General features: G+C 34.0%; 3 protein-coding genes across 6 annotated transcripts; 1 reads left to right on the top strand and 2 right to left on the bottom strand.

Moving 5' to 3' along the window:
• Positions 1-1,204: 1,204 nt before the first annotated feature.
• Positions 1,205-2,911, top strand: LOC123686202. Its single transcript, XM_045626217.1, has 4 exons — positions 1,205-1,410; positions 2,109-2,312; positions 2,545-2,687; positions 2,758-2,911. The coding sequence occupies exons 1-4, from the start codon at positions 1,339-1,341 to the stop codon at positions 2,846-2,848; spliced, it is 510 nt and encodes a 169-aa protein (XP_045482173.1). The 5' UTR covers positions 1,205-1,338; the 3' UTR covers positions 2,849-2,911.
• A 38-nt stretch (positions 2,912-2,949) lies between these two features.
• On the bottom strand, positions 2,950-12,257 carry LOC123686198 (early endosome antigen 1-like). Of its 4 annotated transcripts, none has more exons than XM_045626209.1 (23): positions 12,058-12,257; positions 10,340-10,453; positions 10,195-10,287; positions 9,694-9,887; positions 9,182-9,333; positions 8,142-8,653; positions 7,363-7,516; positions 7,128-7,310; positions 6,927-7,052; positions 6,776-6,866; positions 6,578-6,705; positions 6,440-6,523; positions 6,217-6,387; positions 5,922-6,161; positions 5,717-5,867; positions 5,535-5,661; positions 5,363-5,477; positions 5,044-5,309; positions 4,677-4,893; positions 3,968-4,617; positions 3,456-3,915; positions 3,247-3,323; positions 2,950-3,188 (listed from the first exon to the last, which is right to left on the bottom strand). In XM_045626209.1, the coding sequence occupies exons 2-23, from the start codon at positions 10,432-10,434 to the stop codon at positions 3,095-3,097; spliced, it is 4,380 nt and encodes a 1,459-aa protein (XP_045482165.1). In that variant the 5' UTR covers positions 10,435-10,453; positions 12,058-12,257; the 3' UTR covers positions 2,950-3,094. The 4 variants fall into 4 exon arrangements, with proteins under 4 accessions (XP_045482165.1, XP_045482163.1, XP_045482166.1 ...); XM_045626207.1 differs by having other exon boundaries at positions 10,340-10,441; XM_045626210.1 differs by having other exon boundaries at positions 9,236-9,333; positions 10,340-10,441.
• Positions 12,258-14,276: 2,019 nt separating this feature from the next.
• Positions 14,277-16,692, bottom strand: LOC123685618 (protein disulfide-isomerase A3). Its single transcript, XM_045625359.1, has 8 exons — positions 16,425-16,692; positions 16,118-16,329; positions 15,771-15,999; positions 15,602-15,718; positions 15,254-15,550; positions 14,969-15,200; positions 14,778-14,912; positions 14,277-14,664 (listed from the first exon to the last, which is right to left on the bottom strand). The coding sequence occupies exons 1-8, from the start codon at positions 16,568-16,570 to the stop codon at positions 14,554-14,556; spliced, it is 1,479 nt and encodes a 492-aa protein (XP_045481315.1). The 5' UTR covers positions 16,571-16,692; the 3' UTR covers positions 14,277-14,553.
• Between the last annotated feature and the right edge of the window lie 78 nt (positions 16,693-16,770).

The following is a 16,770-nucleotide window of genomic DNA, read 5'->3' as shown; positions in this document are numbered from 1 at the left end:
GAAAGGTTTAATAACGAAGACTGATCCTTAAATACTCGAACTAATTGCATTTTATTGGTTACCGATTCGATTGTTCTTACCTTATACAGGGTGTTCCTAAATTGGAGGTATGAAGAAAAATGAGAGAATAATTTAATGAATAAAATGTCATATAAATCGGCCCGCAAGCGCTTTGTTTTCGAGATACAGGGTGTTTCTTGAAGTCCCACTTTTTCGTGATGCTCATAACAGTTTATTGAATCTTTATTAAGATTGGTTAAATAAATACCAAAACCAAATGCATAACTTTCAGAAATTCTGGCCTAGGAAAATTATTAAAATTTCGACGTAATCGACAGTACTCAGTGCATAAGCTTAAATTTTTGACTCTACAGGCTGGTCCGAAAGTGGCGAAACACAATACCACTTTGTTTTTTCGATAAGAATGTCCAATCGTTAACTTTTTTTAAAATGACCTTTAAAAATGTCAATAAGTCAATTTATTCAAATGACATGCCCTGAAACTGCAAGTTTCTCTGGTCTGAAAATACCTTGAAGCACAAACTATTATTCAAAAAACGAACAGAATTTTTTCGAACTCGAAATAACATAAAAATTCCAAAGGTTTGATTTAACCAGAACTTTAGTGATTTTATATTTATCGCAATTGATTTTTAACACCCTGTAGGTATCTTTTATCACACATACGAGGCCTTGCACAAATTCCAACAGCTATTTGGAGTCTGACCTAGAAAGGATATTGAAATCGAAAGTAACAGTTCAAATCGCTTAGGGGTATTGCGCTAATATACACAATACGTAACCATAATGTACCTACCATAAAAAAATGAGCCCTCTGGAAAGGATTTCCTTAATCAATAAATCCCCAAGAACAATGACATCTAGTAATATTTACAATCAAAAAATTACTCTAAAAAGTTATAGTAGATATCAATAAATTAAATGGATTCTACCACATTCAAAAACTCGATTGCATTGCTGAAGAAACTTCAAATCGATAGTTTTGATTTGTCGTCTTCTATTTTTTTTTAACGATTCAATCGAAGAAGTAAAAGTGTGAAAATTGAAAATATCCAGTACTGAATTGTTATGCAATGTCACTTTTATGAATGTGAATGCAGGTGTGTCCCCCAAAGAGGAATATTGTTGTTTCTCACAAAATAAGAGAATGATTCCGATTTGAACTACATTATGTATGTATATTGGTGAACATACAAAGCCTGTTATTTCGTAAGTTCTCAGTTCGATATAGGTAGGGAAAGTAAAGAACTGATCAGTATAGATTTATCTCTTTAGTGCTAGGCTAGCATTCTGATCTGTGCAGTCGATCTGTTAAAAATGACCGTAAGAAACGCAATAGTTTTTTTAGTTTTTTCGACCGCTTGTGTGTTGGTGGCAGCTCTCAGAATTGTAAGTACGATTTTTTTTTTTATTAAGAGGTAATTGCTCGTATTCTGCTGATATCAATTTCAGAAACTGCGTTTCTAATGAAAAAATTTACTGATAGGCAGACTCGGATCTTTAAGACTTTTTCAATAAGCTAATTTTAATTTTACGTTTGTTTCATTGAAAATTTTGAATTTAGTTCGTTTAGGTTTAGATAGATGCTCATGTATGTTTCATCTAGTAATCACTTATATCATTATTCTTGAACGCTGCAAGATTTGAATGTATAATCACGTTGTTACCTGATAACCTTCATCGTTATTACATCTTCATCTTCAAAATGGTTTTTCTAGGAACTGAATTCATCGTATAATACGAAATTTACATAATGATTTCGAGTCAAGTTCTCTGTTTATATTAATTTCCTTGATTGAATCATCTCATTCGGTTCTGTTCGCTTGATAACTGAGCATCATTTCGTCTTAAACGTCACTGATGACGTATTCATGTCCGTAAACACAATAACTGCCGAACGTAAACAGCTGGAAAATTGAAATTTTCAGGGTAGGTTCGGATCTCCAATGCCACATTTGAGTTTTCAGGCGATCAAAAACTTCTCATTTTTTTTTAATATAATGAAAATCTGGAATTATGAAATTTTTAATCCTATTGAGTATTCAATTATATTGTGCCATGGGACTGAAAAAACTTAACATTTTCAGGATGCTGGGTATTATGAGCCAATAGCTGTGGCTCCAGTAAAACTTCGTAGTGCAGAGAGGGAGCAAAAACAGGACTTCAGCAAGATTCCAGGAAATCCAGGTGTGGACTACCCTATTTATCACGAAGTTCCACATACGAGTTTCTCATGTAAAAATGTACCAGCTCTCCCTGGTATATACGCCAATGTAGAAACAGGTTGCCAGGTTAGAATTAACAACATTATTGAGCAGTAATCACAATTCACTCAATAACTCCTAGTCCTTACCTTTGAAAACACATTTTTTCTCAAGAATTCAAATTTTTCGTCAACATATTCATTTCTGAACGTATTGAAAGTTAGGACTGTCGATTAGATCGGACGATCCAGACTGGAGATATCGATCTGACGATCGCAGCAGCAGCGATAAAATTTTTAAGTTGACAATTTTCTTTAAGGCTTACCACGTTTGCCATGATGGTCGTGAAGGTGAACAAGGAGCCACCTTCCTTTGTACTAATGGTACCATTTTTAACCAAGCTGAGTTCAACTGCGATTGGTGGTACAATGTTAAGTGCGAAGAAGCGCCATCTCTATATAGGTACTTTTTAAACTGTGTCAATTTCAGTTGTAATATATTAGTTTGATTTCTAATTTGATCAACATTTCAGGTTGAATGCTGATCCCTTGACGAACCCCTATGCACCAAAGCCAAAACCAGAAGAATTGTTAGAGCAACCAGAATCAGTTAGATATCACTGATGAGTATTGAAATCTATGTAATTTTCACATTTCCATAACTGTAAATAAACTTGTAAAACCCAATTTTTTTTTTGTTAAGGATAAATAATGAAACAACAATATGGGATATTTGATTTATTCCTCGGAAAAAGTTTTTCTGTTATTATTTTCAAAAAATCAAATCTATAAAGAATTGGTAACAACATTTTTAAATATCTTCGAGTTGAATGGGGTTATTGACTAGGTTTTGTTTACGGTCTTGATATATTATCTAGCAGGACTTTCACTCTTCATTTTCATCAAAGGTCTTTGTCTGGAACTGGAATCGTACTTTTGATCTGGAGGTTTGGTTCTTTCCATACTTTAGAAAAAAAAAGGAAATTAAACATGAACAATAGTTTTACAGTATTTATACATACCTATTACTTCTTGAGGAAGATCCGCCCCTTCTAAACATACCGGAGATTGCATTATTCAAATTTTCTAATGAACTGGGCTGCAAGATAAAGGTTCGGTTGATAATCATTCAAAATTTAAGTGAATAAGTCCCAAAAAAAGGACGAATTTACCATGGTTGTCTACATTCTCTACTGAAAGAAACATTAAAAAGAAGACTAGTCTCCCTTACCTTTTTTCCTATTAGGCTACTAAGAATTCCCGAATCTCCTTCATCTACACTCTTCGATTTGGTCATCTTGCGTAGTTTGCCTATGATTCCTTTTTTCTTCTTCTTTTCTGCAGTATCGCTTTGTACAGATGTGTCGGACATATTGCCGTACATGTCCAAATCAGAATTTGCTGATCTCAGGCTTGTCATACTGCCTTGGTCATTTTGCCATATATTCTGCTCACGTGGAACAACTGACGTTTGTTCCAGTGACAAACTACGTCTTTTCAGGCTTCCTTGTCGACTCAACCTAGTCGAACTCTCAGTATTGACATCAGACCTCATTCTTCTCCTAGGCATCATCAACTTATCCATCTCGATTTCCTTCATTTGTGACAGGAGTTCCTGGGAAATCAGGAGAAGGCTGCTCACGACGTTATCAAGTTTATCCTTCTTATCCTCTGGCGTCACAAGTTTTCCTCTGCATAAAAATTTTAGGTCATGGATGATTCAACGAAGAAGTTGGTACTTACCTTTGTTTTTCATCGAGAATTTCAACTTCATTGGCAAGACACTTCAAGGTTTCAATATGTTGTAATACTATAGAGTCTCTGGATTCACTCAAGTTTGTTCGACTCAATGATTTAGCTCTGACATCTTCGTCTCTCCTCAATCTATCCTTTTCTCTCTTCAACCTTTCATTTGTTGTTCGTAGTTTAGCATGAGCATCCCTTAACTCTAACAAGTCACATTGGAGGTCTTTGACTTTCTTTTTCGCTTCTAATTGTTCTTCCTCCACTGCTTTTCTCAATTGTTCTAACTTTCTCTTAGCTTCAAGTCTTTCCTTGTCCCTTTCTTTTTCTACTTCGAACAAGGTCTGCCTCAAATCTCTAGCTAAAGTAGCTGTTTCTTGCAGAAGTCTCTGCTGCTCCTCTCTTTCTTTCTGCCATGAGAGCTCCATCCTTGTTCTCAAACCAGCTATTTTGGTTCTACCACTGTTCAATATTTTCTCTTCTTCAAGCTCGTTAATTCTAGTTTGCATTTCGATTATTCTTACTTCATAGTTGGACTTGTCAGAAACTAGTCGTGTTTTTAGTTTTGAACATTCTAATTTAGTTTCCGCAATTTCATCTTCGAGAGTACTTAACTGAGCTTCTAAGTTTTCTGTTTTAACACTACCATTCTGCAACAAAATATTAGGTTTAGTTTTTCTAGTAATTTAGGATGTAGTCATTTTATTACCTCTTGTTTGCTTGTAACATCTCTTCTATATTTCAAATCTCCCATGCTTTTTTGAGCTGATTGAAGCATATTCTTGTACGTGTCTCTTTCTTTTTTGAATCTTATCGTTTGACTATGGAGCAATTTCAATTCATTGTTCACTGTAGCTAGTTGTTCTTCGAATCCCATTTTACATTTTAATACCTCTGCTTTCTTTGCCTTCTCTATCATTTCAACTCTAAATGAAACAAAGTTATTAAGGATGAAAACACACAAATCGAAATTGAAATTAAAGAAAAATTTCTAAAATTCTGAAATACTGCTCTTACTACTCGTTCAGGAAACTCCTTCATCAACAGAATTGCTACCTATATTTTAGTCTACTCACTTCTTTTTCATTTCTCTGATTTCCTTGTCCATCACCGATGTATCAGCACTAATATTCCTTTGTACTTTGTTCACCTTTTCGTAATCATCTAGTTTCCTCTTAATTTCATCGCTTTCTCTTTTCATGTAGTCTATTTGATATGATAACGACTCGTTTTCTTTTTTGTATTTATCCAGCTCTGACTGTTTTTCTGCTATCAAAGAATTGAATCTTTTCTTATCCAGATCATTACTTTCTCCATTTGTACCTACAGATTTGCAGTTCTCCTACAGATCAATAATTCAATATCTTTTTTTTATGTATTCATTTGGATTTTTACCTGAAGTTTCTTCTTTTCTGTGAACCATTTGTTTTTGTCTTTCTCAAATTCTTCTTCCAATTCTCTCTTCTCTGATATCATGTTGTTTAGTCTTTGTTTTATAGTTTGTAATTCACTGAAAACATTTTTTCAAAAACATTAATTTACTAGACTTTCTATTCTGTTTTGTTACCTATTCATTGTTTCCTTTTCTACATCCATTTTAGCTCTCGTTAAAGAAAATTCTTCCTCTAAATCTTCATGTTTTGCTATGAGATCTTTGAATTTTGTTTCTGTTTCCTTCAAATTCGTTGTTAATTCTGAAATGAAAGTGTAGTTGAAAAAGTGAATGGTTTGTGAAATTATTTAACTCACTGTTATTAACTTCAGTCAATTCATCAATTTTCGATTGGAATTTGGTTTCAGCGCTGGTGTCTTTTTTGCTAATTTGTAATTTTAGAGTCCTCAACTCGCTATTTCTAGCTTCTGATTCTTTTTTCAGCAGTTCAGCTTTCTTTTTCTCCCCCTGTAATATGAAATATTGTTAATTCAAATTTAATTCATTAGATCTTATTTTCACCTTAAGATCAGTTTCTAGTTGCTTTATTTTCTTATCGTTAAGTTCATCTGAATTCGTTTTTTCAGAGATCAAATCCTTCAATTGTTTGCTTAATTCTTCAGAATGTGACTTAACAGATATCAAGTCGTTTTGAAGAGCTTCTAATTCTGTTTTTTTCTGATCCAACTCAACTTTCAACTTTTCTTTTTCTGCCTGCTGTGCAGATCTCAAAACAGCTTTGTTAGTGGATATTTTTTTTTCCTGTGGAAATAAAATAGTTCCTCTCAATTGAAAAAAATTAAGTATAAAAACATACCAACTTCGTTATGGTAGCTTCATTATTTTTAATAGACTCATTCAAGTTTTTATTTGCCTGTTCTAGATATTCTATCTCCGTTTTGAATTTTTTAGATTCATTTTCCCATTTTTTCGCTGATTTGGTAAGTTCTGTTTGTTTTTGTTTGACTTTAGATTTTTCTTCTTCAATCTGAAACGAAAGGATTCAACTGATGGGATTGATAGTTATTGATGATTCTCACATTCGCTTTCAGCTCTTTAAGTTGTTGCTCATATTCTAATAATTTTTTATTGGCTTTTTCTTCAGAAACTTTTTTGGATGTTCCCTAAAATCAAAATTGGTAGTTTTCTTTTTGTATCGTTCAATCTTATATATTAACCTGTAATTTACTCAATGGTTTTTCTAAATCGTTTTTGCTTTTCATCGGTGCGATTTCTTGTTCAGTTAGCTCTAATTGTAATTTCAGTTCTTCATCATCTATCAAATCAATTGGTGCTCCAGGTTTATCTGTGGATAATATTATGATAGAACGATGCTTGTGGTCTCGAATTTTTTCTTAATTTTAAATAATATTTACTTCTTAAATGTGCTGTTACTTTTTTCATCTGTTGTAGTAAGACTTCGTTTTCGTTTTCTAGCCTGGAAATCATCTTACGGAGATTTTGTACCTGGAAGTTGAAAATTACAATATTTATCTGTTAGTTTTGTGTTTTATGTTTTCTACTCACTTCTTCCTCTGAAAATTTGAGTTGTTCCCTTAGATCTCGTTCAATTTCTGATGTATCTGGAACTTGAGCTTGTATTATTGGTTCTTCTTGAGAACCACTTCTGATAAGAGATTGGCGAGATATTCGCTGAAATTTTCAATACAAAATGAATTAAATGTAGCGTAGAAACGCACTATTGAATTATAATTATTTTCCACTGACCTTAACTTCTGTGGTTTTCGTTCCTTTCTTATCTATTTTGACTGATTCGTATTCGGAAAGTTTTTCATTCAATACACCTAGCTCGTTTTGTAACTTCGTAGATACATTAGCGGAATCGGCAAGTTCTTGCTCCAATTTTTTTATTTTCTCTAGACTGTAGGCGTTGGCTTGATTTTCTGAAAACTAATGTTTTATTGAAATCTTCGATGTATCTCAAACAACCATTTGTCCTCACCTCTTTCAACTGCTTTTCCAATTCTTGCTTTTCGATTTCGTATTGGTCATTACGTTTTTCTGCTTTACGCAGTTTGAAAGATAGGATGCGGCAATTTTTTGTGTGCATTTCGACTTGCTTCTTAAGATCGGCATATTCTGCTAATTGGTCCTCCCTTGCATTGGTTTCGACAATAATCAATATATTTTCTATTTAAACTAGTTCAATAGGATATTTGACAATATAGAATAAAAGGCCAATTGAAAAGTACCCTGTCTGATGCACAGATAGCGGTGCTAGTATCAAATCCATATGATTTTTAGTTAGTACCAACCTCCAAACAATAGGTCTTAAAATTTGACAGCAGTATGACCATTAGTTTGTGAGATATTGCGTTGTGAGTGTAGCTACTTCTATTATTGGAAAAAAGATGAAAAAAAAAAGATTTCGTGTGCTGATAAAATATTGCTTTCTGAAGGGAAAAATACAGTTGAATCTGGCCCCCAGCGACTATTTTCTGTTTTCAGACTTCAAAAGAATGCTCGCTGGAAGGTAATTTAGCGCCAATGAAGAAGTAATCGCCGAAACTGAGGCCTATTTTGAAGCGAAAGAGAAATCGTACTACAAAAATAGTATCGAAAAGTTGAAAGATCGCTATAATCGCTGAATCGCCCTCGAAGGCAACTATGTTAAATATTAAAATCGAATTTTGCCTAAAAAATTTGTTTTACTATGGTAGACCGGGGACTTTCCAATTGGCCTGTTAATTATATATTTTTTGGGCAGTATTTTTCCATTACCTGAAATTATCCTGCATTTCTTCAACTTGTTCCTCCATTTCCCTAAGTTCCTTTTTGAGGCACTCATTTTCATCCATGAGTTCCTCGCAGAATAGCTCGGTTGCTTTCAATTTAGAAATCAAATCTTCAACATTGCTAGAATTTCTGTCATGTCCTTTTGGATACCTTTTGATTTCCTCTTCTAGAATCCTTATTTTCACTTGCAACGTCGATTTCTCCTCCTTATATTGATTGACTTCTTTCTGAAGCTCATTATGTTTCTGTTGTAATTTATTGTATTCAAAATTGGATTTATTTGATGAATCCATAGAAGGTAGCCTCCTGAGGATAACATCACGTTTTTCTTTCTCTAACCTATCACATTTTTGCTTCGTAGCTTCTAGTTCATTTTGTGTAGCTTCTAGTTTTTTCTTCAAGTCAGCATTTAACCTGTCAACATCGTTCACTTCTGAATGGGCCAAATTATTTTCTACAATTCCTTCAGTAGGTGTTCTATTAGGGTTTTTTTTCATCTAAGGGACATACAAAAAATTAATTTTCGATTGTTCTTGGTGATGCGGAAATTTTATTCAGGTAAAAAAGTACATTCTTCACAGTGGCGTAGCTTGCCTAAGAGCCTTTCGGGGGACCCCCAGGATTTCTGCTAATAAACTTTCAGGGTACCTGTAGCCTGGGGGCATTGATATGGCTGATGCGGCGGTAGCTACGCCCCTGATTTTTATGGGATTCGCCAAATACTACCTGGGACTGGAAAAATGTTCAACTAATAAAACTACTACAAGCTTGAAGAAAACATTTGTTCACACCAAAAAGTGGTAAAATATTAAGTTCATTATGATATAAAGTCTTCTTTACTATAATAATCATTGATCTGATTTCGATAGTGTGAAGAAGACTTCAATCAATTGAATGTAAATCAAATCTTCATACTAAAACCAATAAGGCGAAAGTCAAAAATCTCCTAAATTGAAGCGTTTGAAGCCAAACTGCATCGAAGACCACAGGGTGGAGGCTTTTTAATATAATATCTTATATAATACCTGTATAACAAATTGTACATCATTGTTAGTAGGTCCGTTAAATAAAGACTTCACCTCTTTAATTTGTATTCTGTGCAAATCTTTTTCTTCCTTCTTTCCATTCTCCGATGTTGAATTCTTGTTTTTATCTTTTTCCGTTTCATTGTCTTTACCTGAAAAAAACAATTATTTGTATCAACAATTTAGGTACAGCAGATTTTCATACTGAAATAGGGAAAATATTGTTCTTCGAGATTTCCAATATTATTGGTGTTTCTCATAGTTTAGTTAATTCCTGAAAAATGTATAAGTAATATGGTATCGCATGGCCCAAGCTGCATCCAATAGGACTGGTTTCTTTTAACAAAACAATTTATTTGTTTCTAGACAACGTGCCTAATTCACATTAAATGTTTGGACGCTTGCCAACCAGATACCTTTCAGTATATTACTCCAAAATAAATGCAGTAATATGATCAATGTTAAAAGTTCGATATTCGATTTTATCCTTATTTCGGTCTAATCAAACTCACCTGTTTGGTCAATAGAAGTGTAACTTCTGCGTTTAGGTAATCTTAAGTTAACTGTTGTTACATTAGAAGAGTTGTCATCCAAATTAACTAAATCCAACGTTGATTTATATTCTGTCAATTCATTTTCCAATTTTCCCTCATACAAATTATCACTGGACGCCCAACTTCTTGGATAATCACTTTTTGAGGTGAAACTGAAAAAAACTGGTAGATGGAAATCTTTGCGTTCGTTTTTTATGGTTGTTTCTTTCGTGATTTCAACAGAAATTGATTAAAAAATCATTCAAATTCAACAGCGAAAAATAATATTACATCATATTCATTCTAATTTCATATTTTTTTGTAGATATATCCCTTTTCGATATATGGAATTATATATTAGCACCAAATCATAGAAGGACATTCTGCACTTAAAAGTTCTCATCTTTCGCTAAATGATTTTTCAATTCCTCAGCTAAATATTGATAAAACGAATAAAATATCTGATCATAATCAACTGACCTATTGGATATGGAAGGAGATGATGCTGTAATTGAATCCTTCCTCAGAACATCATTTTCTTCCTTTTTACGATTGTAATGTTCCTTATAGTCCCTAAAAAATTCATTGTGTTCATGTTGTTATTAATAAGCATGTTCTTACCTACCGAAAACATCGTTTACACCTTGTTGGCCATCTAACTTGAGGGTGAAATCCTAGAGGACATAAAGAGTCTCCTTTTGAAGCAGGGAAATGTTGCATTTTCCATCTGTTTTAAGTTCAAATCAAGAAATGTTCAATCAATTTTTCCATCACATAAAACATTATTATCACAAGAAGACCACAAGAAAACGACAAAAAATAGTGGAAATATTACAGTTGTTGGCTGTAGGTTGTCGATTGTATAAAAAATTAAAAAAAAATTAAGTCGAAGTGAATACTAAAGATAATAAAAATATCAACAGAGCGAGCCCAGTCAATCTCTCATTTCCCCTTGTTTGTTAAATACGTTTTCAGTTTCTTGAGGGGAAAAATATTAGGTCAATTCAAAAGTCTCCGGTCTGATGCACAGATGGGAAAAAAAGAATTTCGTGTGCTGATAAAATATTGCTTTTTGAAGGGAAAAAATAAAGTTGAAGGAAAATCTTGGCTTGATGAAGAGTTTCCGGGGCTGCACCAGGAAAATCAAACATCATTCTGAGATGCGCAAGGTATAATATTCATTGATTACCTCCAAAAGGGCCAGACCATCAACAACAATTATTATATAGCGTTATTGGATCGTGAAATCGTTAAAAAACGACCCCATTTGAAGAAAAACAGGTGCTGTATTATCAAGACAATGCGCCGTGTTACAAATCAATGAAAACAATGGCAAAATTGCATGAAAATTGGGCTTCGAATTGCTTCCGCATCCATTGTATTCGCCAGATCTGGCCCCCAGCGACTTTTTTCTGTTCTCGAACCTCAAAAGAATGCTCGCTGGAAAGAACTTTAGCGGCAATGAAGAAATAATCGCCGAAACTGAGGCCTATTTTGAAGCAGAAGACAAATCGTACTACAAAATGTTATCGAAAAGTTGGAAGATCGCTATAATCGCTGTATCGCCCTCGAAGGCAACTACGTTGAATAATAAAATCGAGTTTTGCCAAAAAAATGTGTTTTACTTTGGTAGATCAGGGACTTTTCAATTGGCCTGTTGAAACAAAGAAATAATAATATTTCACCCCAAGAAATTCTTTTTAAATTGAATTTGCCGATCGAAGCAATAAATGATGCTGGGTTATGAATAAATAATAAACGGAAATCCATTAGAGACATAATGTTCTTTCCATCAACAAACTTTTTCTGAATTGTTGGTATTTTTTGGATGGGTGAGGGCTGTCTGCAGCCCCAAAACCAACCCAGCTGACCTAGAGGTATTGTGGTATTGTAGCTCGCTCAAATTGATCAATAATTCCAATTAAAATGAAAAAGTACCCTGTCTTTGCGACTGTATTAATTTAAAATTGTAAGAATTCGAAATGAATCCTTATGAAAGATCTGAAATATCCAAGACTGGTAAAGTTTCCGAAGTTATGCCAAAATACACATCATTATGAGTTTAATTATAATCCATCACTGCATTAAGAACACGAGGCCATTGCAAAACAAATTTCACCTTGCGCAGCATGTACATCAAATCGGTTATTGGACACAACCAGAAAGAATTGTAGTATTTTCTCACGGTAGAATTACATGATGTTTGGATAAGTACGAAACGCACTATAGCGTACTTTTTAGGGGAGCGCCATATTATGAGCAGAAATATTTATATATAGCACTAGCAAAATACTTGCTGAAATTCTGGGACATCGTCTTGAATTGAATAAGGTGAATACTTACTCACATACTTTCTAGGTTTTCCACAATATCAGGAGTGCGAGGTGCCTATGTGGCGAACACTAAATACAATTACGACGTTCGAAAAACAAGTTCATGTAAAACACTCCTATGTTGTGTAGGCCACATATCGGAAAGCAGGAAAAACAGTTTCACCACGTAACGTACCGTTTGGATTAACACACTATTAAATACTAGCTCTGTTGTGAGTTGGAATCCTACGGTGTTATTTTTAGGATAAGTGCCAAATGAGATATAGAACGTATTACATTATATTTCGAACTATTGAAACAATCGGAAAAGCGAAATGAGTTTTTCCATCATTTCAAATTTCTACCTCCATGATTTTTCTATTGGAAAACATTTTATTCAGCCGATTCCAAAAATGTTAACCAAAATCGTTTACCTATAGATTTTTGGGAGTAACTGCTGGGCCTACAATTTCATTCAAAAATCACACTACTCCGAATTTATATTTCAGATCAAGAAAATCAGAAAATAAATTTCTCCGGTTTACCTGGCGCCCAAGTTGAAGACAACAGTTCACTTCTTTTCGATACTTGTTTTCTTAGGACGATATTCATCCACCAGAGGGTCTAGTTATTTCGAATTTGGTTCGTCAATTGCGGGATTCCCCTGTTTAAGGGAATTACCATCAAATGGACAGGCCCTCACGTGACTTTTGTGAAGAATTCGAATATGAAAGAGAGAGATGCAGCTAGTTGAGGCAACGTAAAAATCATAACAGGCCGGTCTACCATAGTAAAACGAATTTTTTTGGCAAAATTCGATTTTATCATTCAACATAGTTGCCTTCAAGGGCGATACAGCGATTATATAGCGATCTTTCAACTTTTCGATACCATTTTTATAGTACGATTTGTTTTCTTCATTGACGCTAAATTTCTTTCCAGCGAGCATTCTTTTGAGGTCTGAGAACAGGAAAAAGTCGCTGGGGGCCAGATCTGACGAATACGGTGGATGCAGAAGCAATTCGAAGCCCAATTCGTGCAATTTTGCCATTGTTTCCATTGATTTGTGACACGGCGCATTGTCTTGATGAAACAGCACCTTTTTTCTTCAAATGGGTTCGTTTTTGACGATTCTATCCTCTAAACGTCCCAATAATGCTAAATAATAATCGCTGTTGATGGTCTGGCACTTTTGGAAGTATTCAATGAATATTATAGCTTGCGCATCTCAAAATACTGATGCCATAACCTTGCCAGCTGACTGTTGTGTTTTTCCACGCTTTGGATTCGCTTCATCGTATGCAGTCCACTCAGCTGACTGTCGATTGGACTCCGGAGTGAAATGATGGAGCCATCTTTCATCCATTGTCACATATGTTTCTTGTTTCTTCCTAGCTTACCCAAAAATAGTGATATGCCGATCTTTTTGAAAAAAATGTGCCTTAAATGGATAGAGACATTTTTCTGGTAAGAATCGATGCCTAATTCTGAATCTTAAAGAAGCATTCGATTACGCATAAAACAAATCTGCATTCAGTTCGCTTCTAAAAGGCCCCAATTTCGAGAAAATTCAAGTTTTGCTGAACCATTTTCAAGGTAGTTTGTTCTGCCCTCTGGTGGATCAAATCTGAGGCTTGTGAATGGGTATGCTCTGATTTATACATTGGCAGTCAAATTTTTAAATTTTGGAAGTAAATATCCGTTATTATCTGGTTGACAAAGTCTGAACCTTTCAAATAGGTATGTATAGTGCTGTGTTTGTGAAAAATAGCATTGTGGGCTAAAAGACCTAAGTTTTGGAGGTCGAAAATGTGTTTGGCCATATCAACTTTTAATATTGTGATAAAATCTTCATGGTGACTATACAGGGTATTTGAGCTTCTAAAAGGTTTCAATTCCGAGATTTTTCGAGTTTTGTGGTTAAATTTTCAGATCTTTCAGGTCTATGCAGACTTAATACAGAAGTTATGGAACATCAATTATGTCAGTTTCAATTAAAAATAAAATTAATTCAATAAAATCTAACGGAAAAACCCAGACAGTTTAGTATATTATTGAGAACAAAAAAAATTTGGTATCAGATCACCTTCAAGATATGATAAGAATTTTTCATACTAAACACCATTTTTCTAATCAGTTCCTTCTTGAAAAGTCAATAAATCCTAGATATCGTTCTAGTGTTGTTATTTTGAATTGGGGTCATTTATGAATTATTCTAAAAAAAAAATTAGCAGGAATTAAATGACAATCTAATGAGAATTTTCCATTTATTTTTTTTCCAAAATTTCATGTAACAAAAATATGAACTTAAAGAAATCAAGCATTACAATTTACCATGAATGAATGTCTTAGAATGTTCAACAACCTCAAGTTACATTCTTAATTTATTACACAGTATTACTAGGAAATGTAAATCTCGATATAATTAAAATATCAACTCTGATCTCAACATTGGGAACGAAACATTTTGAAAGGATGACAATGAAATTAAATATTACATAAAACTATAATTCACATTTAAATTTCTTCAAAGTTCAGTCTTATCTGCTTTCGGCTTTCCTGCCCTGTTGAAACCTTTCAATTCATTGGTGGCTTGCTTAGCAATGTAGTTGATGAAGTCATCCAATTCACGACCACCCTAAAGAGAAACAAATGTTCAGATTGTAGTATTTCCTAAGTTTTCCAATCCAAATCCAGAACTTATCAGTTTTATAAAATCGAATATACAAACTAGCAAGTTTCAACACTTACATCGTATCTCACAGGTTTGTCTTTAGAATCTTTTGGCAACCAGAAAAGTGTTGGGAAACCCCTAACATCGAAAGTTGGTGGCACATCATTAGCTGTAGCGTCCATTTTGACAATGGCAACATCTTCATTCTTGAGCTGAAAATCCAAAAATTTGAAGTAAACTCTTAGGAAATGCCTATTGAAACACTTACTTTAGCTGCAAGTTCATCAAAGACTGGGGCCAGTTTCTTACAATGTCCACACCAAGGAGCATAAAATTCTATAAGTGTGTCTTTATCATTATTGAGTACAACTTGATCGAAGTTATTTGCAACTGCTACTTTGACAGGTTCATCGTTACTTTCAGGTACAGGCTCTGATTTGAGGTAGGGGGTTAGTTTTTCATCAAGAAGATCTTGAACGAAAAGTTCCAAGGATTCAGTTCTGAAAAAGAATTATCTTATAATCTGCTAAAAGAGGAATGTGTTTTAACTCACGAGAATGTGTCTTGCATAACAAACTTCTGATTATTCTCATCTCTAGCAACAATAGTGGGTTTGTCATGTCTGATAAAATCAATTCCATATTCATTCAACTCTTGAGTAAGTTCATCTTTGGAACTGATTGCAAAAGTGATTTGGTCTTTGAATTCTTGGGCTACCTTGAGAATTCTGTTCCTCCAGTAATTGGTTCCTTTTGGGTTCTTAACATAATCCACAGCATAGTATGCAATAACTAGAGGGTTCTTGAAATCTTGTTTATTGTCAGATTTACGATGACCAACGAGTCCATGACTGGAAAAAATTATTGTAAATTGGAAATGAAAACATTTTTGAATAACTTACTAGTTTTTAGTGATGAAAATTTTAATAGAACCTGAATCAGCACTTCCAGAGTAGACTACTTGGTTGTCTTCAAATTTGTTCTTCAAAATTGCAGGACGGAAGAGAACAATATTATCCCTAAAATGTAATCACATAATTTCAATTCCAAAAGAACATCTTTAAAACTTACTTCAATCCTTGCTTATTCAAAACTTCGTTGAAAGTAGAATGAGCAAAACGGACAGATTCTCTCAATTTATCAGCAGTTTTCAAGAAAGCAGTTTTAAGTTCTGATTCTTTTTCAAAGAATCCAACAACGGACACATCATTTTCGGCTTTCAAGAATTTCTCCAATTCTTCAACAGTTTTAATTTCTTTAGAGCTGGGTCCAACTTGGGCTCTCATATATTTGACAATTCCTGTAAATATTGACACAAATCTAAATAAATCCGAGAATAAACGAAAATTATTCAGAATAAAATCTAATTAGAATCAAGTGAAGGCTAAATTTGATAAGTCATCTTAAAGTTCATTAACCTGAGGCTTCTCTAGGTCCATTGTATTCTTGAGAAAATTCTCCATTCCTGAAAATTTTCAAGGTTGGATACCCGTTTACGCTGTTTTTGTTACATGTTTCTTTGCCGGCTTCAGTACAATCGACTTTGAATAAATTGATTGGGGGATCGTTTCTGAGAAGTTCTTCTGCTGCTTTAGCATATTCCGGTTTCAATCGTTTACAGTGTCCGCACCTTTGAGAAATAAAAACTCATTCAGTAAAATACAGCAAAACAACTAAATTTTTTTTTCAGAAAACATCGGAAAAACTATTGAAACTTCAACTTACCATGGTGCATAAAACATGACAAGTGCAGTTTCATGTTCGGCAAGTTTAGTGGAAAAATCGCTGTCTCCAAGATCTACAACATCTTCCTCCTTTGAAAATGCTGAATAGCAAAGAAGAGAAACAAAGAAAAGTTTCACTAGAATCATTATTATCTATTTGATTACACTTTCCCAACCGGCTTAATATTTCTACACTGTCACATCGGCGTATCCCCAGTCGAATTAGCACTTATTATTTTCCACTATTTGCCTTGCTCTACGTGGCCCCCTCTATGCGCATGATACAGTATTTTAAGTGGTGGCAAATTGTGATTGGTCGCATGTATCATTTCCGCTATCAAATTTTC

This window comes from Harmonia axyridis, chromosome X (assembly GCF_914767665.1).
Source record: "Harmonia axyridis chromosome X, icHarAxyr1.1, whole genome shotgun sequence".
In the NCBI taxonomy this organism is placed as follows: domain Eukaryota; kingdom Metazoa; phylum Arthropoda; class Insecta; order Coleoptera; family Coccinellidae; genus Harmonia; species Harmonia axyridis.
The sequence above is the reverse complement of the archived record's forward strand: the minus strand, read 5'-3'. Positions and strand labels throughout refer to the sequence as shown.